Below are 26635 nucleotides of genomic sequence, written 5' to 3' on the forward strand. Positions count from 1 at the left end.
AATTCATTTTTGTATATATATAGTATAGAGTATAGAGTATATTGTATATTGTATATAGTATATAGTATATAGTGTATTGTATATAGTATATATTGTATATAGTATATATTATTTAGTATATTGTATATAGTATAGAGTATATAGTATATTGTATCTAGTATATAGTATAGAGTATATTGTATCTAGTATATAGTATAGAGTATATAGTATATTGTATATAGTATAGAGTATATAGTATATTGTATCTAGTACATAGTATAGAGTATATAGTATAGAGTATATTGTATCTAGTATATAGTATAGAGTATATAGCATATAGTATATTGTATCTAGTACATAGTATAGAGTATATAGTATATTGTATCTAGTACATAGTATAGAGTATATTGTATCTAGTATATAGTATAGAGTATATAGTATATTGTATCTAGTATCTAGTATAGAGTATATAGAATATAGTATATAGTATATAGTATATAGTGTAGCCATGGCAATGCAGCTAAGTTTGATGTTTCGCCGTGACACAGGAAGTTGATGTTTAAGGTCAAACGATGCTCCAAAACTCATGAAACTGGCATCAGGCACCAACTTTCATGAGTTTTTGAAGATGTTAAAGTCGCCAAAAAAAATATATAATATGCCGACCCTCGCGTGCTGCACGTCGGGGAGCCGGCGGCCCCGACCCGCTGGATCCCCGACGTGAAGCTGCGAGGGCCCGCATATCACTGCCTGCAGTTTTAATTTACATCTATTATCTGAATATATTTCTGCGGGAGAATCATAGAGCTAGATAAGAAAAATAAAAAAATCCATCAGTCGACTTCAAACTGTGCAGAACTCAGCTGCCAGACTTTTAACTAAAACCAAGAAAAAGGGAACCACATCACGCCCGTTTTATCCTCCTCGCATCGGCTCCCTGTATGTTTTAGAATTGGTTTTAAGATTTTACTGTTGACTTTTAAGACACTTCATAGCCTCTCTCTAAATTTAGCTGACCTGATGGAACGAGCTGCCCGAGGAAATAAAGGTCTGCAGAGTCAATGAGATCTTTTAAATCTCTTCTAAAACATACTTTTATTGGAGAGCCTTTGCTGATTTTAGTGAAGAACTCTTATTTCTTTTATACCGTTTTAATTCGGTTTTTTTTATGGTTGTTTTATACGATCATTGTGTTGTTGGATGTTGTGTTGTTGAGGCTTGTTAGAATTCAGGCACTTTGTAACTGCAGTTTAGAAAAGTGCAATACAAATAAAGTTTCTTCTTATTCTTATTCTTATTATTATCTTAATCCTTCATCCTGAGACCTCCTGAACTGAATACTTAGCTGTTACACCTCTGGGCTGTTTTCTGTGAGCTTTCATACCGACACACATTTATTTTTAAATATACAAAAAGGGAGGTTCTGCAACAAATGAGCCCAACTGAGGCACACATGCATCGCTGCTTGTGGTTTGTTTGGAGCAACACCTGCAACACCTCAGGAAACCCGCTTTGACTAGAAGTTGGCACGGTTTGGAAAGCACACAGTAAAAGTAGTGCACGATACATGTTCTGCAAATTTGTAGCTATGGAAAAAAACAAAAACTATAAATGACTTATTATAATGAAATATCTGTGAATCTGTTTGTGAAATGAACAACATGAATCACAACTCAGAGCGCTGATGTGAAAAGAAATTCACATTTATACACAAATATGCTTTAACTCAGCTTTCATTACTGATGACATGTTCACAAAATTTACATGATAAAATTGCAGGAACTGACAGATAGGTTCCTCACATTTTCACAATAAAAGACGAATAAAAGGTTTCATTAAACCTCAATATGAAAGATGAGTCTGTCTTCAAATATATCGGACTTAATTCCCAACATTCATATTAAAAGATCAAGGACTTTAAAATTTGCCACGTAACTTCCTTTGATTATTATCCGAGCCACATTTGTCCAGTCGTTACACGTCCTGCGGGATTCTGGGACGTCCGTCGGTGCACTCGCACTCCTCCTTGTGGTGCGGGGTCGCCTCACACTGAGCCCGTCCTTTGGTCTGGCAGATGGGGCAGCAGGCGGTGCGTCCGTCCCGTCTGCAACCGGGACACGACAGAACCAGCTGGCAGCAGAACTGCGTGGAACAAAGCTGGTACCGGTCCCACGGAGAGCCGCAGTACCTGCAGTCTGAGCACGGACGCTGAATTAATCACACATTTAACCATTTCTTTACATTATCCAACATGCCGACTCTGTTCGCCCACTAACCGGAGATGACGTCATCGTTCGAGGAGATGGCATAACGTTCGTCAAACACGAAAAGTTTCCCTCGGTAGAAACCCTCCGGGAAACGCTCCACGTATTTATGAATTCCTCCTTTCAGCTGGTAAACCTCTTTACAAACATCCTGCCAGGAAAGAAATAATTAAAAAAAAAAGAGATTCAGGAGTCAAATGTTGAGAAGAATTCACAATGAAGGCTGCAAATGCTGCAAACGTGTTGAATCTCTCAACTACAATTTTAAAGAAATAAAAAAATAAATTGTGGCAAAACAGCTCCCCCTTGTGGACAAAACCAGCAGCCTGCAACATGTGCAAGTTTAGAAGCTTAAAACAAAACCCCAAAAAGTTATTTCCAGACGCTTACTTTGGAGCGGAGGTAGGCGGAGCCGCGCTCGCAGCGGATGCCTCCCGTGCAGTACATCAGCACCTTCTTGTCTCTGAACAGTTCGAGGTTCTGGTCGATGTAGTCCGGGAAGTAGCTGAACTTCCGGATGTTTGGGGCCAGACATTGAGTAAACTGCCCCTGGATGGAAAGGGGAGAAAAAAAAAAAAAAAAATCACAGTTATTCAGTATTTAATCCTTTCTTCAAGTTATTTTAAAAAAGGAACAGTTCACCATAAAATACTGCAGAACCGACTTAACAGCCACTTTAATGTTACTGCTTACTCGGCTAAAAACGCTGTCATTTTTATAATGTCTTCCTCTTCCGGCCGCTTGTTCGTGGCAACAAACAACGGATCAGATTGTGAATTAATTTACAGTCTCTGTGAACGTCAGTAGTTATTTAAAGAAAGTTTTTTTTTTTTTTTTTTTTACTTACAATTTTACTCTCGTAAAAATTGCGGCAGTCCAGGAGGACGGTGTCGTCGCACGAATCCCCTTCAGCCACGAGAGCCTCCACTTCTTTGTGAAACTCTTCGGGCTCCAGATGAACTCCTGAGAGGCAAAACAGACGTAGATGTGACTAACGTGGTAACCTTTATACAAATTAAAAATAAAAATCACACTCGGTCAGTAAGAAATGTGTAAAACAGCTGGAGGTATTATTTACATCTTTAATGTGATAAATTGGTTGAAGACGGAACGATAACTCACCTGTGGACAAATCCATCCGACAGCATCATTAACACCATCGCGCTGTTTGTTAATGTAATTTGTTCTTATTCTATTTTAGTTGTATATACCATGCATTTTTTTATTTTTTTATATTTATACTTTCACTACCTCTATTTTTATTCTGTAATTTCTATCTTCCATGCTGCTGTCTGTCCTACCTGCCAGCTGGTAGGAAATAACATCAGGATCAACTCCCATTGGGACGATTTCCTTGTAGACTCCGACCTTCAGGTCCGTAAAACACTCTGCACCACCGTCGCTGGTCTGGACACACACACACACACACACACACACACACACACACACACACACACACACACACACACACACACACACACACACACACACACACACACACACACACACACAATCTAATAAAAAGACAATAACTGACTATTGTTTCAAAAATAACGGCCAAGTTGTGCCTGATGGGACGAAAACCAGACGTGGTACTGATCTGATTCTTTCTTCATCTGACCTTAAAGTCCTCTCGGTCCATTCGGAGCAGCGGCTGCGAACGCATCGCTTCAATGTAAACGTCGGTGGCCGCGTCGGTGCCGCCGATTGTTCCGTTGACGCCTTCCGTCGCCACCCTGACCTGAGGACGAGGATCGGGGTGCGGTTTTTTTTTTTTGGGAAAAAGGGGACAGTTACACCTGAATTTAATATTTGAAGCTCAACTGTGGGAATTGTTTCTCTCATTCGAGAGGAGAATTCAAAAATCACCTTTCCGGTTAAGTGGAGCTTCTCACACAAAGCTTTCTGCCAAGCACAGATGACGTGCGGGTCCTCCACTGCACAGTAGCGATAGTAAAGAAGAACCTTCCCTGGACCGCTGACAGAAAGCAGGAGAGAACAACTGAGCCCGTCAATATTAAACTGCTCAGACACGTTAATCAGATTTTAGACTGAATTTAACATCACGTGTACTTTTTGAGTTGCTCCTCAGAGATGCGGCTGATATCAGGTATCCACGCAGAGATGTCCGCCGTCTCCGCCTCGTGCTTGTTCGGCTGCTGTGTTTCAGCTTCTCCTTCCAGTTGACTTAACAAACGCTCGTACGTGGCCTGAGCGAGCTGCTGTATTTCGGCGTCGTGAGCTCCGGCCACGTGTTTGTGGACGGCCGAGTGTTCGTCGAAGGTCTGGCCGCAGCAGCTCCAGGATGCGCTCTCCTCCTTTGGACCGCCGTCCCTCCTGGACGCCACGAAGGCAGCAAACGACTGTGAAGATGCAAAAAAAAAAAAAAAAGAAAGATGAAGAATGAAGTGCTTTTATAATGTGGCAAAGTCGATCGTTTTTAAATGAAAAAAAAAAACAGTAAATCACAGTTGTGATCCCCTTGATGTTTAATTCTCAGATTGCTTCATGTGGATCATTTTTTTATTTCTCTGGTGAGATGATGCGAAATGTTGTTTTCCTGTAGATGCCGATGGACTCGTCCTCCAACTTGGACTCCAGAAAGTCGCAGAAAAAGGACTCTCCATTGAGTATTATCGGACCTCTAGTGTGTCCCAACCTGCAGGTTAGGAACCAATGACTCAAATATAAACGTAAAGTAAAAATCTATAATGCATTTTGGTGGTTGATACCAAAAACAAAAATCCATCCATTTTATTTTACATGAACCAAGTGCATGTGTTTTTTGTTGCTGAATTTAATTGTATGATACATAATGATGAACAATTAAATCCATATTAAAATGAAACCGTGTTTCTGTCGCCAACTCACCTTCCTCCTACATAAACTGTAATATCTTCGCTGCGAGGCACAAAGTTGTTTCTCCCGTTTTAATCCACCACACGTTGAACTGTCAACCTCCCAGTTCATGAACTCTGCCATCCTGGTAAACACTTTAAAAAAAAAAAAAAAAAAAAAACAAATATATATATATATGATCAACTTCAACTGGTAAACAGTTTTATTTACAGGATACAACTCTGCTGATTATTTTGGAATCACCAGATGATCAAATCCTGTCCCAATCGTCACCTAATATTAAATATAAAGTCTTAAACATTATAAAATTAAAAAATAGAAATAAAAACATGTTACACATCCAACTATCATCAAAACGTGCAGCAGAAAAAACAAACAAACGGCATCGGACGAAAAAAGACGGTGCACTTCTTCCTCCTCCTTCTTCTTTTGCCTTTTATGGCGGATGCATCAATTGAAAGGTGTATTACCGCCACCTGCTGGATAGGAGTATGGGCCAGAGTTACCAACGAACAATAAATTAATAATAATAATTTAAAAAAAGTTGTACCAATTCAATTATTTTACTCAATCCTGTTTCTTTCCAGTATTTCACTAGACTCCCTACCCCTTAAAGGTTTAATATATATTTTTAGATTAAGTTCCTCAACTCCCAGCGTCCTCTTTTTTAAACCTGTCTCGCTTTAAGTGTGAATTTCTGGCGATGACAAATTATACGATCTACAGATTCTAGTATTTTTGCAGTACCCACGTAGTATTTAAAATAATAATAATAATAATAATAATAAATTTAAACAGCATCGGACGAAGAAACGACGGCGCACCTTCCGGCTGAACCCCGCCTAACCCGGATGTGCCTCATTTGGACTCGGACCGCTATTATTTTTGCTGCAGTTGAATCGGCGGAATAATTCAGAAAGCTCGTCCAAGCGGCGTGTCGCTTCTTCTTTTTGTTTTAATTGTCAGATTGTTTTGCATTTAATAACGAGGCGGAGAGTTTAAAAAAGAAAGAAAAGAAAATGTCTCGGAGACGTCACAGCGACGAGAACGACGGTAAGTCTGGAGTCAGACGTTGGGCTAAAACAATTAGCAGCACGTTAGCTTTTTTATTTTAATATTTATTTTTTGATGGTTCTTAAGTTAATTTACGAGGCTTTGTGTACAAAACTGTTCATATCTGTTGATGTTTATTTACTCTGTGGGAGGTTTTAAAGGCGAGAACAAAAAAAAGTGTTTTAACAGCAGGGGTTGCTGTTAATGTGGTGGGGGGGAGGGGGGGGAGGGGGGGTCAAGTCCTGTGAAACACGCGTGTTTGTTTTTTTATTAACCTGTAACACGGGTCTGATTTTAAATAAACAACAACAATTAATCATCATAATTCATCTACGAACATGCGCGCGCAGCTTCTCTTTTTTTTTTTTAATTTTAGGGATAAATATCTAATTGGGATCATAAGTCCATAAAACAGAACATCCGTGGTGTCTTATACCCAATCTAATAATAATAATAATAATAATAATAATCTTTATTTGTACAGCACCTTTCATGCTTTGCGGCGTTTCGCTTTAAAAAAAACAGATATAAAAGGAACATTTAAAACTACAGAAGAAGAAATGAGATGCTAAAGAAACGGATAAAATGCGTAAAATTTAAAACACAAATGGAGTTAAAATATAAATATAAAATAGGCAACTTCAGATGACGTCGCAGAGGGTTATTTGGATTGGTTTTCATTCACAGGTAGAGTGAACTTGTATGTTCTTTTGTACGTTGGATTTTTTTTTCCCCCCATGAAGTCCTGACTTGCTCTTTCAGCTGATGTTGTTGTTGTTGTTGTTGTTTTTAACCTTCCAGGAGGTCAGGCCCATAAAAGGAGGAGAACATCAGAGCCCATTGAGATCGAAGACCGCCTGGAGTCGCTGATATGTCGCGTGGGAGAAAAGGTGAGAAGATATTTTTTATTTTACTTCTAAAGATAAATCTCAAATTCTCAATGACGCCCGGTTTCTCTCGTGCAGCTGAATTATTATTATTATTATTTTAAATTTGTTACAAATGCTAAATTCCTTCATTCAGAGCACATCGTCCCTCGAGAGCAACCTGGAGGGCCTCGCGGGCGTCCTGGAAGCCGACCTCCCGAACTACAAGAACAAAATCCTGCGAATCTTATGTGCCGTGTAAGTTCACACTCAAAATCTTTTGATTCATCTAAAAAAAAAAAAGGAGAAGAAGAAGAAGAAGAAGAGTGGAAACGGTCTTTTTCGGGATCGGCAGATCTCACTGAGCTTTCTTCTCTCGTCGACAGCGCCCGCATCCTCCCGGAGAAGCTGACGGTGTACACGACTCTGGTCGGCCTCCTCAACGCCAGGAACTACAACTTCGGGGGCGAGTTCGTGGAGGCGATGATCCGGCAGCTCAAAGAGACGCTGAAGAACAACTTGTACAACGAAGCCGTTTACTTGGTGTGTTTTTATTTATTTTTTTATCATCTGACATGTCAACATTTGCAGATTTGTTTTTTTTTAACATGATCTCTTGCTTTTTTTAATTATTATTTTGATATTAGGTGCGTTTCCTGTCTGATTTGGTGAACTGCCACGTGATCGCTGCTCCCTCCATGGTGGCCATGTTCGAAAACTTTGTCAGCGTTACTCAGGAGGAAGATGTGCCACAGGTACGCACACGTTTGCTGTGGAATAATAATAATAATAATAACAATAATAATATTTGTACGCTACATGAAAGTAATTTAGGTGACTTGAATTAAAACTTCGCATTAAGCAAGTATTTAGTTCATTTTAGTTTTTGCTCCATGATAAAAATGTAAGTTTCATTTTTTTCAGTTGGTTGCTTCTTTTCTGTTTCAGTCCCCCCCCCAAAAAAATTCCTGTTAATAAACGTCATCATTGAAGACTTTTCAACACCAGCTGACTTTTAGATTTTGGTCATTTTGTGTGTGTGTGTGTGTGTGTGTGTGTGTGTGTGTGTGTGTGTGTGTGTGTGTGTGTGTGTGTGTGAAATGAATGACTCACTGTTGTAATCGGTCTGATGTTGCGCCCCCAGGTCCGGTCGGACTGGTTCGTGTACGTGGTTCTGGCCTGTCTGCCGTGGGTCGGTAAGGAGCTTTACGAGAAGAAGGACGTGGAGATGGACCGACTCCTGAGCCAGATCGAAGGCTACCTGAAGTGAGATGTCCGCCTGCTCTTTTCTGCCTGACTTCTTCTTATCAAACCCATTACAAAAAAAAAAAAATAATAATAATTGTAAAAGTCCTATAAATTAATTTCATTCAACTCGTCCACGTTTTCCAGGAGGAGAGTGAAGACTCACGTCCCCATGCTGCAGGTGTGGACGGCGGAGAAGCCCCACCCACAAGAGGAGGTGAGAGTCCCGCGAGTCGGGTTTCAGATCGACCGTTTCACACCGCCGCGTCTTCTGTTTTTTTTGGTTCCACGAACAGCTTGTCCGTCTCCTCCCTCCAGTACCTGGACTGCCTCTGGGCTCAGATCCAGAAGCTGAAGAAGGACCGCTGGCAGGAGCGCCACATCCTCCGGCCGTACATCGCCTTCGACAGCGTGCTGTGCGAGGCCCTGCAGCACAACCTGCCGCCCTTCACCCCGCCGGGCCACATGCCCGACGCCCAGTACCCGATGCCCCGCGTCATCTTCCGCATGTTCGACTACACCGACGCCCCCGAGGTTCGCTGGAGATAAAACACGAGTCCATACGTCGCCAATTTATCTTCTTAAAAAAAAAAAAAAAAGAGAGAGAGAGAAGAGAACCGAATGCGTGGTAAGTTCATCTCCTCCTCTTCCCTCTCCTCAGGGACCCGTCATGCCCGGCAGCCATTCTGTGGAGAGATTTGTCATCGAGGAGAACCTGCACTATATCATCAGAACTCACTGGAAAGAGAGGAAAACATGGTGAGTGGCCGAGAACCCTCGGTGGCGGTTTTTCACTTCCACCTCGAGCCGTCACTCAACTTCTTCCATTCTTCTTCCTTCTCAGCGCTGCTCAGCTACTCAGCTACCCCGGGAAGAATAAGATCCCACTCAACTATCACATCGTGGAGGTATAACTTTTTGTTTCGGCTCGACGACGGTTAAAAAAGAAAAAAAAAAAAAACAGAAAAAGTTTTTCTAATAAAGGAGTCTGTGTTTTGACTGTCAGGTGATCTTCGGAGAACTCTTCCAGCTGCCGATGCCGCCGCACATGGACGTCATGTACACCACGCTGCTCATCGAGCTCTGCAAGCTGCAGCCCGGATCGCTGCCCCAAGTCGTATCCTTCTTTGACCGTTCGTGTCGAGGACAAACTTTTTGCGCCGAACATTTCCCGCAACTCCTTTTTAATATCGCAAACAAATCTTTTTTTTAATCACGTAATCATCACATTTTTAACCCTCGTGTAGAAACATCTATTTAACAACTTTATTAAACATTCATGAAACCCAATGTTTTTGCTTTAACTCGCTGCCTGTCAGTTGGCTCAAGCCACAGAGATGCTTTACATGAGACTGGACACCATGAACACCACCTGCATCGACAGGTAACATCACATCAACACTTTGACTGGTTTTTTTTACTGAAGTGTTTCCTGTCTGATGTCACGACTGAAATCCCTCCTGTTTTTCTTTTCTTTTTTTTTTTTTTTTACAGACTAATCAACTGGTTCGCTCACCATTTGAGCAACTTCCAGTTTCGATGGAGCTGGGACGACTGGTGAGGGATCCCAAAATTTTTAATTTTTAAATGAGCCGAAAACCTCCAAAAAAAACCCAAACAATTCATGATACGATCTGTTCTGTAAAAAGGTCCGACTGCCTGACTGTGGATCTGGAGAAGCCGAAGCCCAAGTTCGTCAAAGAGGTTCTGGAGAAGAGCATGAGGTATGGAAGCAGAAAGTCTAAATATGGTAGAAGGAGGAAAACAGAAACTCGGCGACGAGGAATTTCAGAACAGCTTTGTTTTTTTTTTTTATTCTAAACATCTGGTCGCTTATTTTTTTTCCCCAAATTTGACTTCTAACACGAGAAGCTGTTGTGTGTCAGAAGCTGAATATTTTCTCGACTCGTCTCGTCTCTCTCCTCTGCTCGCAGACTCTCGTACCATCAGAGGATCGTGGACATCGTCCCGCCGACCTTCTCGGCCCTCATCCCCGCCGAACCCATCTTCACTTACAAATACGCAGACGAGAGCGCTTGTAAGTTTTCAGACGCTTTCAGACCGTCCTGATCAGCATCAGAGAGTTCACACGGAGCCTTTTGTACAAAGAAGGAGATAAAATACGAAAATGACCACTCTTCTGCTGCCTTCACAGCCTCGTTGCCGGGTTACCCCGTCTCCATCACCGTCGGCAACGCCATCAAGAACCGAGCGTCCAACGAGGAGATCCTCACCATCCTCAAAGAAGTCCCGAACCCCAACCAGGAGGACGACGACGGTTCGGTTCCCGTTTTTTAGTTTTTATTTTACCCTGAAAAGTTCCAGTTTACTGTGTTTGAATCGAGATCTATTTCATCATGTCGGTTTTTTCTCTCTAACTCTCTCCCATCGTTGTCTGCCTCCCTCCCCCTCTCTCCGTCCCTTTTTATTTATTTTAAATTTCCTTTCTCTCTCCCCCAGACGAGGGCGAAAGCTTCAACCCCCTGAAGATCGACGTGTTCCTGCAGACTCTGCTGCATCTGGCAGCCAAATCCTTCAGCCACTCCTTCAGCGCCCTCGGCAAGTAAGTTCACCCACCGGGGCGGAAAAGAAACGCAAGGTCGTCGTGTTTTTCACCAGAATTAAATGCAGTATCATCTGACATAAAGTCCATTTAAATCATAAATACTGTTTAGAATAACAACAACAACAACAAAAATGCTTTGATTTGCATCAGATATGTTCAGTGAGCAGCGTTTCAAGGAAATGAAGGAAGAGGAAGTGATGATTTCTACACCGTGACGGTGGGCCGGTTCAGTGATTGACAGGCTGTCATAACGTCCCGAGTTAAAAACCCACTTCCGTATGTGCGTGAAGTTTTAATATCCGCCGGCCTCACCTGCTTCTGTCCAATCGACCAGGTTCCACGAGATCCTGAAGACGCTGACGGAAAGCGACGAGGGGAAACTGCACATCCTCAAAGTGGTGTACGAAGTGTGGAGGAACCACCCGCAGGTACCAACAAACAAACAAACAAGCAAACAAACAAACAAACAAGCAAACAAGTGTTACAGTACGGATATTTAGGTGTGAACGTGTGCGGTTTTAAATGCCGTTCCTTCCCCGTCGGAGCGTTCGGTGTTAAGTTTGTTTTCGTCACCAGATGATCGCCGTGTTGGTGGACAAGATGGTGCGGACGCAGATCGTGGACTGCGCCGCCGTCGCCAACTGGCTCTTCTCTCAGGACATGGCTCACGAGTTCACCAGGTAAAATGTCGGAAAGAAAAAAGAAAATGAGCACAGTGCAGTTCCTCTCCGCCCCTTTAAAAAAAAAAGACTCTCTGAAACCACCGTCTAGACTCTTCATCTGGGAGATCCTCCACTCGACCATCCGCAAGATGAACAAACACGTCCAGAAGATCCAGAAGGAGCTGGAGGAGGCCAAGGACAAGCTGGAGAAGCAGCAGCACAAGAGGGTAAAATGGCCGCCGCCGTCACGTTTGAAACCCCCAACCCCCCACCAAAACAACAACAACAACAAAAAAAAGGCATTTCTTCAGTTGTATCGTTTACATCGGTGTTTTGACAGAAGGACAGCGGCGACGACGAGGAAATGGACAAGAACAGCGAGGGCGAGGACGAGGACGGGCAGCTGGAGGAGCAGATCGAGAGGCTGCAGGAGAAGGTGGAGTCGGCTCAGAGCGAGCAGAAGAACCTCTTCCTCGTCATCTTCCAGGTAGCGCGAGGCGTTTCCGCTGATCGCCGATCAGCAGCTGCTCGGTGCGCGCGCGTCTTTTTAAACGTGTCCGTTTGTCCTCCCTCAGCGCTTCATCATGTTGTTGACGGAGCATCTGGTTCGCTGCGAGACGGGCAGCGTCGACATCAGCACGCCGTGGTACAAGAACTGCATCGAGCGGCTGCAGGAGATCTTCCTCATGGTAAAAACACCACCGTTGAACGTTTCTCATTAATATCGGACGCCCGTTTGCACCATTAAGGCCGATTAAACCTACAAAAGGTTTTTGGCCACGGTCCATTTTTTTTTTTAATTTATAGGGAGGTGAATTAATGGCTAGTTGGCAAGGTAGCTTTAGTAGTTTGGCTTCTCATCAACACTAAAGTTGCTCGAGTTATGACTCCAAATGTTGACAAAAACACATTATTTTACATTCAGTGAGTTTCTGAGGATATTTTACCTCCAATGTGTCTCACAAATAAATGTCCGTACAGTAAAACCTTCGTAGAAATCCTTCAAAACTAAATGTTGCCCACATGTACAGAACTTGCTTGAGAATAGTCACGTTTTTAGATTTTTTTTTTTTTTTTTTTTAAGTGTCAAGCGTATTCGTTGATATTTTCTCGCGCATTAAATGTTCCACAGTAAACAGAAACTGCTGATAGTTAATTCGGCATATTTAGTTTTCCATAATGTAAATAAGGAGAGCGTGAAAACAGGCCTCAACTATCTCCTGGATCAGAAACTCTGGGCTCTGATTGGACTATTAGTCGAATGTGACCACACACACACACACACACACACACACACACACACACACACACACACACACACACACACACACACACACACACACACACACACACACAGAGGCTCTGAAATCTCTCGTCTTTTATTGTATGTATGTGGTTACAAAACGTCACGTGATTACATTCCTATAGATAAGGTCACATGTTGTGTACCGTGAGTGCGTAGGGGTTCAACGCTCTTTGCACCCTATATGAGTATGTTTGCTTTTAATCAAAGTGTGTGCTAAACTAGATAAGCCAGTTCCTTTGTTGCAAGAGAGGAACTCGTGGTTTGTGTATGTAGTAGTGACCTTTCAACTACAGTTATCTACATAGACTAACGGAAACTTTTCACACATAACAGTAACTTAATTTACACACTGACAATGAGTTACTATTTTTTCCTAACATCCCCGCAGCACCATGTGACCATCCAGCAGTACATGGGAACCCTGGAGAACCTGCTGTTCACCGCCGAGCTCGACCACCACATCCTGGCCGTCTACCAGCAGTTCTGCGCCCTGCAGCTCTGAGACTCGTCTGACGTGACACACCGAGACATTAGAGGAAAAAAAAAAAAAACTACCAGCTCTTGCATCAAGAATCTCCTCTATTACAGTTGTGTGTTTTTTGTTTTTGTTTTTTTTTTCTTTCCCGTTTTGGTGCCATTCATGGTCATTTAATTGTGCAGCCGCCACTGAAGACGTCTGTCATGAATTTGCTGTAGTGGTCCCCTTATTCTTTTTAAAATATTTTTTTTTGGCGTTTGTTGTTGTTTTTTTCTTTTCTTTTTAATTTCCTTTGTCTTTTAGATCAGTTCGTTTCGACCTCCTGCTCGTCTTCTTATGAATGGGTCTTTTTAAAAAGCTGGAGAGGTTTCAGGTCGACTCCGAGTGATTCTGAATCTCGAGAGATCCCATTACTTTTTTTTAATATTTGTTTTATGTGGAATTGGGAAGTAATTAAAAACAACAACTCTCCAGAGTCTTTACGCGCCCGCTCGGCTTTGTCATTGTTGCATCACTCGACGGCGAGTCCCGTTAAACTCCTGGAGGAGGAGGAGGTGTTAGAAGAACCAGAACTATTTATATTAACAGCAGAAAAACAAGGAGGGAACATTAATAATGTTTTTGTTTTTTTTATAAGATGTCCTTATAGTAGCCTTCAAAAATAAATCCTAAATTAAAAAATTTAGGATTTCTTTTTTTCCTCTGTCAGTCTTTATCGGTAAATATCTGCGATTAGCCGCCGTTACTGATCAGAGGGATGTTGTTCTGTAAGAGCAGCATGAGGGAGCTCATTTAAAGAGCACATTGACATTTTGATTAATATTTTATCAACTTAAACATACCGACTTCCTACAGTTTGTCTGATTAGTTTCCTGCGTGTTGAATTCAGATCACAATAACGATAAAAAATAACTAACCTTCAAATACTAAACATCTTCTGAGACACGAAAACATGAGAAGAAAGTTTTTATTTCAGCAGAAATAAAATACTTTGACAAAATCCCACATGTATATTTAAATCTTTTTTTTTTCTCTCTCTTTGGAAAATAACACCGCAACAGTATTTTCGATCTACTTCTAGTTAAAAAAAACTTGCATTTAATTATTATAATTCAGTTTTATTTAAAATGTAGAATCATCATGCAACATGGTCCCAATAACACTTTACAGTTACAATACATACAATAATTATTCATATAGCGTTCATCCAATATTATGAACACAAACTCGACAGATTTAAGGACTTTAAAAGTGTAACAAGATTCAATAAAAATGCTTTTATGTGTCCTCATCTGCCGTTTACAGATTATTTAGCATCAGACATTCAGGTTATTTTTACAGAATCAGTGATTTTATTGCACAAAACCCACAAAGTGTGTGAGGCTTCGACATCCTTCAAACATGTCTCAGAACATCTGCAGTCCTTCAGGTGGAAGTTTAAAAATATAAGGCACTGTTATGTAGATAAAGAAGTTGTTATGAGTCTTTTTTTTTTTTTTTTTACAGTGTATGAACTTATGGTGTTAATCAGTTTTATGTGTTTTTTGGAGTTAATCCGCTCATTTAAACAAACAGGAAACCGTCTAGTTTCAGTTCCTCGTCGTCGCGTCTGAAACCGTTTTCAGAAACCCGCAGAAAAAAACTAAAATGAATATATTTAAAGTTTCTAAGTTTGCCAGCAAGTGGCAACTTTTATCGTGTTTTATTTAATAGAAGAGGACGACGTTCAGACGATACGAGGTGGAGTTATTTCGAGCAGTTGCAGACACTGACGACAGAAACTTAAAAAAAAAAAACATCAAGAAGATTTTTGCTGTCAGTCTTGAGAATCAAAAAGAATCCGATATTTGGTGAAATCAGAGAAGAAAACTCGAAGGCGGTTCGTTGAGGTAACGTGGAGGCATGAACGCGCTGTAACATATAAACTTGTTACTTAATATTAAAAAAATGAGGTTTTTTTTCCCGTGCAGATTTGGCAGCGAGCGTTCGTACCTTTGTGTGTTTTTTTTTAAACAAATATCAAGTACCTTCATGCTGCTTTCGAGAAAACTCTTTTTATGAGACCTGATTTCCATTCAGAAATGTTTTCATCACCCCGCCGGGTATTCGACTTGCATGAATGCAGAGAGTCTGCAGCCGTGTTCTTGCTTTGTCCTCATTTGTGGTTATTAGAAGAAAATTTTTTATTTCCTAGAGATGTTTTTTTTTCGTACTTAAAATATATATATGATTACATTTACGTGTTAGTAACGACGTACGGGGAAAAAAAAGTGGTTTGGCCCAAATTCCTTAAAACAAAATCAAAGAGTCTCGATTTGAAACGACTTTGAAGTCGTCACCGAGGATTCTTCCCTTCGTGCGTCTTCTCGGCCGCTTCACGTCTCCTCGGCCTCGCCGTTGCCGCAGTAGTTGTTCTCCTTGATGCCGTACGTCACCTGTTCTTCGGCCTCCACGCGTTTGTAGCGGGTGTTGAAGAAGATGACGAAGACGCAGGTGGACAGAGTGCAGAGTCCCGCCATCACCAGCAGGGGCACTAGAGGACGGGGAGAGAGAGACGAGAATCTTAACGTCTCGACGGTCACGTCTCGGGTCTTATTTAAAGTCACCGGAGACAAAAGCTGCAAAAAAGGAGGTTTTGAAATTTGGCCGGCGAACGTACCCCTCCAGCTCAACACCGTGTCCCCGCAGGTGGACAGAGGAGAGTCGGCCAGCCGGGTGGTCAGAGCCTGGAGGAGCAGGATGTAGAGGGCCGACTGGACCTGGCTGGAAGAAGGAAACACAGCCGCGTCACTTCTACGTGAAACAGATCGAGTCCGGCTGAAGACTGTTCAAAAAAGAAATCGCATTTCCTTATTTTGAAGGATTTGTCGGGAGTGTTTTTCTGTTTACTTTCCGCTGCCTGAGACTCATTATCAGCTGCAAACTGTGTTTTCTTTCAACAGAATCCTTTTAGTTTTAATCTGAAAATCTGATGTTGTTCCTTCGGGGCAGCTGCAGGTTTAAAAGATGTTAAATTCAAGATTTTTTTTTTTTCCAAAGAAACACTTTTGATTACTGAAACACCCACAACAGTGACTAAAAAAAAAAGAATCCTTTTAATGTTCAGGACTTTTCTGGCACCGGGATTTAATTTGAGTTTGAGCCTGAAACAGCGGCGGCGGCATCTCGGCCGTCAAAAAAATAAAAAAGGGGGAAACTTTTGAGACACAAGTACCCGGATATGAAGATGAGTCCGGCCGACGTGGCCTCGCCGACCGGATACGAGCACTCAACCGACAGCTCCATGACCACCGGGTAGATGGAGAAGCCGAAGAAGCCGAAGAGCGAGCAGACGGCGGCCACGGCGACTTTCTGCCGCGGCATCAGAGACACCTGAGAGGAAGGTGAAGAAGAGGAAGAGGACGACGGGTCAACCTGAACGTGATTCAACACTTTTTTTTCTTTTACTTTATTTCCACATTAATATCGTCAATTTGTTTTTACTTTTTTTTTCAAACCAGAGTTCAAACTAACATCAACGAAAACCTACATTACAGGTTGATCGCAAGACACACTTCATATCACATCTTTCAATTTGTTCTTTTCCCCCAAAACTTTATATTTAAATTGAAATCTCGTGGGAATAATATTCGTTGGACGTCCTCAGGTGTCGTGGGAGTTAAAGCGACATTCACGATAAAGAGGGAGGTGCCGATTTGTACATAATGTTACGGGGGAAACACACCATCTTAATTTGCACGGTGTTACCGTGGTGATCCTAATAAGCTGCTCCTAAAACGGAGGCTCGTTTTTCTCACCACCGAGAAGGCGACGGTCGACAGAGTGGACAAGCAGAAGTTGATCTTCGTGACCTCGATGAACTTCTTGGACTTGTCGACGTAGAGACCCAGGAGGCCGGCGCCGACGATGCCGAACACGATGAAGAGGGCGCCGCACTGGCCGGCGAAGTCCTGCGGCGGTTCGGATTTTTACAGGTTCATTCAGGAAACTCCAGAGTTAAAAGCATTTCTTGTTTGGGAGTGTGGAGGGGAGGGGTGGGGGGGGGGACGACGACTCACGTCGGTGTAGCCTTGAACGCACAGGATCTGCTCCAGCAGCGTGGAGAAGCAGGTGAACACGGCCATGCCCGACCCGAAGCACAGCAGCAGGACGAGGTAGGCTTTGTTCCTCAGCAGCTGAGCAGCGGACGGAAGAGAAAGCGAGCAAAATCAGCGAAGGGAAGCGGAAACGACGAATCAAAGAATCAAAGAATCAAAGAATCAAAGAATCAAAGAATCCGAGTGGAAAATAACAATAAGACTCAGAAACACGAGCGCGGGACGGGAACATGTTCTGGGTTGTTGTTGTTTTTTTTCCCGCTTTTTGTAGGTAAACGCCAGCTGACGCTTTTATACGTCTTCAGATAAGTTGAAGCTCGGGAACACGGGGGAAGTACCGGCTTCACGTTCCGGTGCAGACGGACGTCCGCGGTCCTCATCTGCTAGAAAGCTCCGCTGCAGATAGGAAATGTCAATCACGGCGGGTGGAGTCGATCCGAAATGTCACCGCTGCCGGTGAGAAATGTCAGCTGGAGCTGCAGCTGACGATTACTTTCACTCAGGTCTCGTTCTTTTTTTTATCTTATATTTTCATGTTAATGTGAGAGAATTCGATGGAGCTTCATGTTTAATATTGTTTTGGTTTCACGTTGTTATTTTTGGGTATTTTGTTGTTGTTTCGACGTATCACCAGACGGCAGGGTTAACATCTGCGTGGTGGTGAAACTGTTTTGAGACGACAGGTTTTTTTTGCCGTGTTGACACTTCTTATTTGAGCACGTCTTAACATACACGTTTTCCTGTTCTGCTTCACCTTCATTAGCTATAAGGTGGTGAAAATCCTCTGATCCATCAAACATGTCTGGCTGAATGTTGGTATTGAATTGAGCTCGATAAAAGATTTAATTCGATTTGCACTAGAATTAAAACGTAAACGCCGTCATTTTACATTTAAATCTTCCCGATGCAGCTCGACCTTCGACCCCGAGCTTGCGGGTTTTTTTCCTCACCAGTTTGAGCCCGTGGATGAACGGCTCCGAGCCGGAGGACTCGGCGCTGGCTGACGGCGGCGTGGGGGGGGCGCTGCTCCGCATCCCCACCGTTGCTAGGAAACAGATGATGCATGTCGGGGCTGCGTAGGCAAGCAGCTAGGAGGAGAGAGGAGGAGAGAGGAGAGGAGGGGTGGTGAGGAGGGGATGGGAGGGAGGGAGGGAGGGAGGGGGGAGGGCGCATGTATAATGTGGTGATAAATGGATGGTAGCACCTGAAATCAAACACAATTTATCATCATTAGCAGGTTCAGGTGACCAGAACCAGTTCAGCTGCTGCAATTTTTATGTATTAGCAGCTGCAATCCCACAATTCCCTTCTGGGAATCCTCTAATTCTCCGCAAACAAAAGGGGATTTTCTTTTCTTCTGCCCAAACAGGTTATTTTTTAAAGTTTTTTTCTTGCCATGAAATTTTAAAACCAATAATCTGACCACTTTCTGAGGGACTGAAAGACGTCTCAGTCCGACTCACCAGCGCCGGGATGCGGGCAGATGTTGTCGCCATCGCAGGAGAGATGATGTTCGCGAGGAGGATGCCCAGAGGATTCGCTGGAGGGGGGAGGGAGAGAGAGAGGGGGGGGGTCATTTAAAAGAGTTTCTGTTCGACATCAAGAAGTCCTTATATCACCTTTTATCTGTTCCCAACACAAAATACAAGGACGACGACACGTCCGAAACGATTCTGTCGCTCGTCGATTCGCTTCCCGTCCTGTTTTATAAAGTTTGAACCCACAGCGGCTTGAATTCAGAGAAACAAGTGTTAAAAAATAAAACTTCATCGTTTTCAAAATTCCTGACCGCTTGCTTTTACTTTTGATATTTAATTACAATACACATCAGATATTTTAAGACTTTTTGTAAATGCGCTCAGTTAAATTCCACCACAGTAAATATTCAAGAGTTTTCAACACTGTTTTAATTATGTGTTTCCTAATCGTTTTTTTTTTAAAAACAAAGGAGCTCTGTTGCATAAAGTAATAAATAAATCAGGCTTTTGGTGCACAAACGAATTGTTAGTGGGATCAATTCTTTGTTTGTTCCACTCTTTTCATGGAATTTGTCAACGATAATTTGAAAGAATTAGAAAAAATACCAAAGTTACCTGAAAATTTGGACCACTTTTCAAACTCTGAACCTTAAAGGGACAATTCATCAACTTCTCATGAGACACATTTACCAGATATGGTCGATAGTTGGTCAACAAATTCAAAAGGTTTTATAAATAATGTAAGAAATCCTTCCCCGTGACCCCGTTCAGGATAAAGCGGGTACAGATAATGGATGGATGGATAAGAAATAAGTTGCTCTTCATAAAATTTCATACAGCCAGTGTTGGTGAAAGTAATACAAATAAAAAGTTTCCTTAATAGATTGTTTTTGGGACATTTTTAGGGGCATAACAGGTTCATATTTTGTCCAACAGCTCGGGGGGTGGGGGGGTTTAAAGAGGCGCATCGGTAGCTACTTGCTAACGGTCGAGGTCACTCACACATGGAGGCGATGGTGTTCGCCGTGGCCCGCTGACTGTCCGGGAACCACAGCGCCGCCATCTTGGTGGGGGTGAAGATGATGAGCGTCTGAGCCAGGGCGCAGACGGCCTGACCCGCCATCACCACCGCGAACTGGCCTCGGAAACCTTCGCCCGGCAGCGTGCCCACGAAGCGCATCACGGCTCCGAGCATGTTCAGCCAGGAGCCCAAGATCAGCTGGAAAACGGTTCGAGGGCGAGAGGTTAAAAAAAATCATAATAAAAAGAAATCGGGTATCGAGCGGCAAAAACGTCCCGTCGGCAGATTTTCAGAGTGCAGCTTGTACCGTGGTCCGTAACCCGACGGTGTCCAGCATCCAGCTGGTGCCGAAGCTGAGCGGTATGGCCACCACCATGTAGACCACCGACAGCCAGTTGATGTCCGCCAGAGTCACCCGCAGGTACTCGGCCGACTGGTCGGCCACGGGCGCAAAGGTGATCCATATCTGGAGGAGACACACGAAGAAGAAGAAAAAGAAAAATGAGGTCGGACTACTTTGGAAAAACTAGAAATTAACCTCAGCTGGAAATTTTAAATGCCAACTCAGCATTATTTTAGCAAGCAGTACATATAGGAAATTTCAGTTTGCTCTTTATTCTCGTCAACAGAGACGTGACACGACAAATAAAGGTTGAATGAATGAATTCAATGGTGTCGATTTAGTTTCAAAAAGTTTCATCAAACCGATTTCAGAAACTGGTGGAAATGTTCTTCAAGAAGTTACTTTTTCCACTCAAGAAAACAATATATTTACTAATGAATCCGACCCGTTAACTCAACACTGAGACCATAAAAAGGCAGCGCCGGCACTTCTCTCTGTTGTCGGGACAATGAAGAAAACCCTCATTAATGCACCCGTCGACCCCGGCGGGTCAGCTGACTCGGAGACACAATGTCGGTGTTGTCCCCCGCAGGAACCGACGCTTCTCAGGCCATTTTCTTTTCTTTTCTTTTTTTTTTCTCCTCACTTCTTCACGTGGTCGTGTCTGGCGTCGTAAGACTTAACAACAATCCCACCGCGTGTCACTGGTTTCGTATTGTACCGAAACTACGATGACTCGTGCAAACTTCAGACGCCGAAAAACAATTCAGGGCGTCCACGGCAACGCTGAGGCCAAACATTCAAAACAAATCGGTACGAATTAAAACGTGTAAAAGATGCAACGTCTTCAGATGTTTTTTTTTTTTTTTTTAGGTGAAACTTTGTTTGTGTATGAAACTGTAGAAACCGGCTCCTTGTTGTGCTCAACTCTGCTTTAAATTTAATGATATGCAGAAAATGTTTCCTACAACAACTTTGATAACAATATTTTGGTCCATTTTCAAGCATACGTGTCACAAAAGAAATATCCTTTGTTTTATTTTCCCACTAACTTGAATATTTTGGGGGTTTTTAGACGTCATTTTGGGTTTTAGGAAATTGTGACTCAGCATATTTGTCACTATTTACTCATATTATGATATTTAAATTAATTGGCAATTTACAGAACAGTCTTCTTGTTTCTTAGTTTGAAAAAAAAAAAAAAAAAACCTTCTTTTTAAGGTTATATGTAAACTAACAACAAAGCCGGTACCATTGAAAAGTAGAGCTGGTTATGGTTTTAAAATATCTGATGCCAGTTTCAGTGCCGGCAAACTTTTTTCGCGGGAGAACGAAACATCTTCCTCTGCATAAACGTTTCTTTTCAATTTAACAAAATTAAAACGTAAAATTCCCATAAACGCCCATAAAAGGAAGTTAATAAATTAACTGGTGTCTCCCCAACTCAGGAATTCATTTTAATATCTCTCTCCAATAAAAAAAATAAAAAAAATCAGGTCTTTCCTGCTCATTGAGTAGTTTCAGAAGTTATTCATTAGTAAGCCTATTAATGTCACAGATTGATGTTTAATTGGCTCATCAGCTGTTATTTGCCACATCATGAATGACTCCGTGCCAGCTGAGCTTCTTCTGTTGAGGAACACCAGCTCCCTGGAAACAATAACTCCCATAGAGACGAGGAGTCCCACGGGAGCAGGAAGCAGGTGATGGAGGAGGAGGGTGGTGGTGGTGGTGGAGAAGGGGGGGGGGCACCCTGCTTTACAAAGACAGCATCCCCCGGGGGAGCCGTACCACATTACACAAACATTAGGGGGCACCACATGTTGTCTACCGGCACTGTTCGCAAACTCAAAAAAAAAAAAAAAAAAAAGTGTACGCAAGGTTGTAAATTTAAGGAAGTATGAAGTCGTACCAACTACGTCCTCATCACTGACTCCATGTAGAAGTGGACGTAGCTTTTGGGGTGAATGACGCCATAAACTGCAATAGCACCGAGGGGCCAGTAGGGGGTTGGCTGTAAAAAACCCTGCGGCTCCATAGACTCCCATTCAACTTCTCTCATGAAATACAAAGCCAATAAAAATTTTACACGAGTTCTTATGGTGTTTTTAAGCTAAAGTCAGTCTTTCTTATTAGTTTCCCTGGCGGTCCGTCTGAAAATAATCACGCTGTTAATTAGAAAATAAGCCCCAAAAAGTTATGTTTTATCTATCTATCTTTAAAAGATATTGTGAATGAAATAAGGATGCCGGCTCAAAACTTAAATGTAAAATTTTTATATTAACAAGATAAGAGATGAGCACTGTGTTAAAAAAAATAATTTATGAGAGTTTATCCTGGGATGTAGGGTAGTCATTGCCCCTTATAAAACAATGACAATTCAAATTACTTCCGGAACTAGTAGCCCCGCCCACTTCGAAAGCGCTCACCCTTTAAATGTAATAACGTTTTAAAAAATATATATATATTTTTTTAATTTTTCCACGTAAAAACATGATTAAATCTGGGGGGGGGGAAAAAACGAGCGAAAAATGATCTTAAAACTTTGCCACAAAAAAACAAAAACAAAAACAACAACAACCTCACCATGGCGTTGGAGCAGTTCAACAAACACAGCAGCAGCAGCACAAACCACCTCCTCTTGTACACTTTAAAAGACAGCAGCTTCTTCAGCTCCGCGCTCGGATGCATCGAAACGGTCAATATTTCGGTGGAGTCTTCGCTGCAACTATCCATCGTTGCGTTGTCAAAGTTGACCGGTTCGGGTTAGACGGTAAACTGTAGAAAAACTAAGGACAAACCTCCCCCAACAAACGGTGTATATCCGTTAAAAACAAACGGCGTGGCCATTGTGTTTTCTTCTGAGGGACCGCAATGTCATTTTATGTCCTTTAAGAGGCTGGAAAAAAAAAAAAAAGAAAACCAGTCAGCAGACATCGTTTCAACGATCAGGTGAACCGGTCGCGGTACCGTAACAAAGATCTTCTATTGAGAGAGATGGCCCACTCCTCCCCCTCGGTCCAAAAGTGGCCCAACACGCCCTTGGTGGTGTTGTTTCCGTGTCAGTGAAAATACAAAGTTTTCAAAACATATTAAATATAAAAAAAATATATAAAAAATGTCCCCTCGGGGATTAATAAAGTAACTACCTAACCTAACCTACCTACAGGTTAAAGTAACACACAGAAAGCATTGATCCGCAGGGCAGTTGATCACATCAGTTAAATGATTAGTCGTGTTGAGTAGAAAAGAAAGAAGGCTCTTTTTGTTTGTTTTGTCCGACCAAAGTCCAAAAAAAAAACCTCACGATTGAAGGCAAAAACAAGCAAAACATTCAATAAAACGATGTAATAAGAGATTTCGTTTTAACAAACTTTTGGGTGTTCATTTTCTTTAACTCAGAAAAACAGCCTGTAAATTTGAGATGTATTTGTATTTAATTTTACTAGACAACATTTTTTCAAAATGCTGCCGATTCAGATGAAAGGTAAACCAATACATTTACATTTTATAATCTATGAGGGGATTATTTTCATATTGGACTGCCAGGACACTAATCTGGAAGAGTGAATTTAGCGAACGATATACGGGAAACTAGTGGAAAACATTTTATTGACAGAGAATTTCACGAAAAGTTGAATGGGGGTCAATGGAAACCGGCGCTTTTTGGGCAGCCAGCCTCTAGTGTCACTCGGTGGTATTGCAACGTAAGGCCTAATTTTTCTGAGACGGAAGCTACATCCACTTTTATGTACGGTCTACTGTTTGCGCAGCCACTCTGAAGGGTGGACCAATCGGTGACCAGCGTCTGTGGTTAACCACGTTTATCCCGCCCCTTCTTTCACTGCGATTGGACGGCCAGTGACAGCGACGAAACGGCGTGTAGGGCTAATATTTTTCAACTCTTGTTCACCGGAAAAATAATTGCCGAACTGCTGGTATTCATTAAAACAATAAAAAAATATATAAAAATAAATAAATAAATATGTTCAGCTGATTGGTTAAAATGAACCCGAGGTCTAGTATAGGATGGAACAAATGCAAACGATTCCCCACATATGGAGGATGACCAGACCCATATGGAGGACGACCAGACCCATATGGAGGATGACCAGACCCATATGAAGGATGACCAGACCCATATGAAGGATGACCAGACCCATATGAAGGATGACCAGACCCATATGGAGGATGACCAGACCCATATGGAGGATGACCAGACCCATATGGAGGATGACCAGACCCATATGTGAAAATTGGGTTCTGGTTTGCACCAGGTTAGTGAATCATGCCCAGTACTGGTAATATCTTTAACGTCGCTATCAGCAGGGACAGAGTGAGACCTCTTAACTTTTTTTTAGCCTCTCTGGCTGCACTTGACAAAACACTCCTCCCTCTTTTTTTTATTTTTTAACTCTTTACTGGGCATCATGTTGTTAGTTGGGATTCCCTAAAACATTTGAAAAGAAAGGAACAGTGAAAAATTTACAGCTGACTCATCATGACTCTCTTTTACTTATGAAAATAATCAATATTTATATCTTTCTTCCACTGATTTCCTTTATGTATATCATATTTATATATTTGTTACGTATTCTGGTTCTCTTTTCTGTGCAGGTATTTTTTTTTATTTTTTTTTAAAGTGTTGCTCCTTAATGGCATCAAAATCCATATAATGGATATAATTTTGCCTTTTGGGGGGGTGGGGGGTGGGGGGGTTTACACCAATTGGTGAGTGTCATGCAGAAACCTTCTTACAGGTGTTGGTATAAACGCTCAGATTAGTTAAAAAACAAACCCAAAGAGCTTCAGAGATCTCCCAACCCAGTCAGGACCCAGCAAAGAAAACGTATTTTGTAAGTGAAAGTGGATTTTTCTTTTTTTTTTAAAGTTGTCTTTTACATCTATAACATGATGGATTGTGTTAAATGTTCACAAAAAGGAAGGACCAAAAAAAAAAAAAATAATAATTGCTCGACACCGAGTCAGGAAGTCAAAGCAAAACTTCACAACCCAAAATACTGATTCATAAGAAAATAATGAGGAAAAAACAAACAAACAAACCGGGAACAAACAGGCCGGTAAAGAAACTGAAAGTTTGAAGGACATGCAGAATAAGTTGCAACACAACAACCAGGAAACTGAGCAGCTGTGAATTATGGGTATTTATACACTGAGGGGGTTGATGAGCTGGGTGGAAACAGGTGGGCCGATTGGGGAAGTGGGAGCAGGTGAGGTGGGCGTGGCCTCAGTCGTCTTCAGTAATGAAAAATTGCATCATCATTTTTTTTTTTTTTTACGTTTCTCAGTCCAACAACGTACAAGAATTCTGTTTAGTTTGAAGGAGCAACATCACAACACAGGATTTTATATAATTATTCTAACTCTAAATATATAAACTTGATCTAAACCTTCGATGAAAATGCTTCATTTTTTTTTTACATTTTTTTTATTGATCCTTGAATTCTGAGTTTTGGAAAAGCAAAGCAGAATTTTTAGACTATTTCTTGCAATTTGCACACACGCACACACACACACACACACACACACACACACACACACACACACACACACACACACACACACACACACACACACACACACACAGTTTTCAGGCGACTTAAAGCACTTCTGACCACAAATATCCTTCAACGGAGAGTTTAAAAATGTGTTTGAAAAGAATGACAGCTATATTAGTTGTAAAACTAAGTCGCGATCACTTCAGATTTATGATTTTTAATGACGCATTTCACCTTTTTAGAGGTTTGAACTTTGACCTTTTCCTCCCTTGAAGTCACTGTTTATATCAGAAATACAGTTAAACGGTCACATCCTTTGTCAATAGTGTAAATTTTCACTTCTTTTTGTTTCATTTTTCAGCCTTCATCTAAGCATTAACCCCCCCCCCCCCCGAAACTAACGACATCACTTTTAACAGTTGCTTTGATCTAATTGTCTTCATTATTTGCTTTTCAGTGCTTTTATGGCTTTGATCCTCCGGTCGTGGCTCTTTGTGCTCTTTCTTTCTTCAAATTTCTTCAGTTGTACCTCTGTGGAGAACTTTGTGTTTGGTGCTCTGTGAATTCACCTGAGGTTACCTTTCCACAGCGTGAGTGAATGAGTATTGACCTACACTCAACAACGTTGGGTCAAATAAACACAGTGACTGTTTTGGAGCCAAATAAAAAGGACTTTTGGTCCTGCAGTCGGTGTAGATAACGGACGGATAAATCCATACCAAGGATCTTCTGCACAGACGCTTGTTTCAGGATGAACACAGTTTGAAGACGGACAGGAAGGACGGAGACGCCGTCGATGCGACTTGAGTAGCTCAAATTGAAAAGATCAGACTTTATTAATCCCGCTGTGGGGAAATGTAGTCGTCACAACAGTTTAAGAATACAGGTAGTAAAGATAA

The 26635-nt window shown here is 41.9% G+C and overlaps 3 protein-coding genes across 7 annotated transcripts; 1 reads left to right on the top strand and 2 right to left on the bottom strand.

Moving 5' to 3' along the window:
* Window positions 1-1666: 1666 nt before the first annotated feature.
* LOC138626348 (thiosulfate sulfurtransferase/rhodanese-like domain-containing protein 2) lies at window positions 1667-5500 on the bottom strand. 4 transcript variants are annotated; one of them, XM_069707925.1, is made up of 10 exons: window positions 5484-5500; window positions 5115-5236; window positions 4317-4606; window positions 4113-4221; window positions 3865-3984; window positions 3545-3650; window positions 3091-3206; window positions 2634-2792; window positions 2256-2394; window positions 1667-2174 (listed from the first exon to the last, which is right to left on the bottom strand). In XM_069707925.1, exons 2-10 carry the CDS (start codon window positions 5223-5225, stop codon window positions 1954-1956), a joined length of 1371 nt encoding a protein of 456 aa, XP_069564026.1. In that variant the 5' UTR covers window positions 5226-5236; window positions 5484-5500; the 3' UTR covers window positions 1667-1953. The 4 variants fall into 4 exon arrangements, with proteins under 4 accessions (XP_069564026.1, XP_069564024.1, XP_069564023.1 ...); XM_069707923.1 differs by having other exon boundaries at window positions 5346-5496; XM_069707922.1 differs by lacking the exon at window positions 5484-5500 and adding an exon at window positions 5439-5479.
* A 468-nt stretch (window positions 5501-5968) lies between these two features.
* Window positions 5969-13760, top strand: LOC138626361 (nuclear cap-binding protein subunit 1). 2 transcript variants are annotated; one of them, XM_069707945.1, is made up of 23 exons: window positions 5969-6155; window positions 6957-7045; window positions 7179-7279; window positions 7408-7564; window positions 7669-7776; window positions 8166-8287; window positions 8414-8483; window positions 8585-8800; window positions 8928-9025; window positions 9111-9174; window positions 9273-9383; window positions 9586-9650; window positions 9761-9823; window positions 9916-9990; window positions 10201-10304; window positions 10422-10544; window positions 10727-10829; window positions 11167-11260; window positions 11409-11512; window positions 11604-11721; window positions 11835-11981; window positions 12070-12183; window positions 13189-13760. In XM_069707945.1, the coding sequence occupies exons 1-23, from the start codon at window positions 6122-6124 to the stop codon at window positions 13300-13302; spliced, it is 2394 nt and encodes a 797-aa protein (XP_069564046.1). In that variant the 5' UTR covers window positions 5969-6121; the 3' UTR covers window positions 13303-13760. The 2 variants fall into 2 exon arrangements, with proteins under 2 accessions (XP_069564046.1, XP_069564047.1); XM_069707946.1 differs by having other exon boundaries at window positions 11838-11981.
* A 1166-nt stretch (window positions 13761-14926) lies between these two features.
* Window positions 14927-23164, bottom strand: slc49a3 (solute carrier family 49 member 3). Its single transcript, XM_069707952.1, has 10 exons — window positions 22804-23164; window positions 20182-20340; window positions 19856-20072; window positions 18839-18915; window positions 18326-18463; window positions 17337-17453; window positions 17076-17228; window positions 16493-16650; window positions 15938-16041; window positions 14927-15811 (listed from the first exon to the last, which is right to left on the bottom strand). The coding sequence occupies exons 1-10, from the start codon at window positions 22951-22953 to the stop codon at window positions 15654-15656; spliced, it is 1431 nt and encodes a 476-aa protein (XP_069564053.1). The 5' UTR covers window positions 22954-23164; the 3' UTR covers window positions 14927-15653.
* Window positions 23165-26635: the final 3471 nt, after the last annotated feature.

The sequence above is a fragment of the Brachyistius frenatus genome, unplaced genomic scaffold (assembly GCF_029030835.1).
Source record: "Brachyistius frenatus isolate BFR_SWC_R1_liver_20210118 unplaced genomic scaffold, ASM2903083v1 Contig_73, whole genome shotgun sequence".
NCBI classification, from domain to species: Eukaryota; Metazoa; Chordata; class Actinopteri; family Embiotocidae; genus Brachyistius; species Brachyistius frenatus.

Excerpts from the sequence above, each read along its gene's own strand:
- LOC138626348 (XM_069707922.1), bottom strand. Across the intron at positions 2,793-3,090 it reads ATTTTTACGAGAGTAAAATT|GGGCAGTTTACTCAATGTCT; the intron begins GTAAGTAAAAAA and ends CTTTCCATCCAG. Across the intron at positions 2,175-2,255 it reads GAACGATGACGTCATCTCCG|ACTGCAGGTACTGCGGCTCT; the intron begins GTTAGTGGGCGA and ends GTCCGTGCTCAG.
- LOC138626361 (XM_069707945.1), top strand. The coding sequence starts at position 6,122 with ATGTCTCGGAGACGTCACAGCGACGAGAACGACG. Across the intron at positions 6,156-6,956 it reads TCACAGCGACGAGAACGACG|GAGGTCAGGCCCATAAAAGG; the intron begins GTAAGTCTGGAG and ends TTAACCTTCCAG. Across the intron at positions 10,305-10,421 it reads ATACGCAGACGAGAGCGCTT|CCTCGTTGCCGGGTTACCCC; the intron begins GTAAGTTTTCAG and ends CTGCCTTCACAG.
- slc49a3 (XM_069707952.1), bottom strand. The coding sequence starts at position 22,953 with ATGGATAGTTGCAGCGAAGACTCCACCGAAATATTGACCGTTTCGATG. Across the intron at positions 20,341-22,803 it reads TGAACTGCTCCAACGCCATG|ATATGGATCACCTTTGCGCC; the intron begins GTGAGGTTGTTG and ends TGTCTCCTCCAG. Across the intron at positions 15,812-15,937 it reads CACGGTGTTGAGCTGGAGGG|TGCCCCTGCTGGTGATGGCG; the intron begins GTACGTTCGCCG and ends CCCGTCCTCTAG.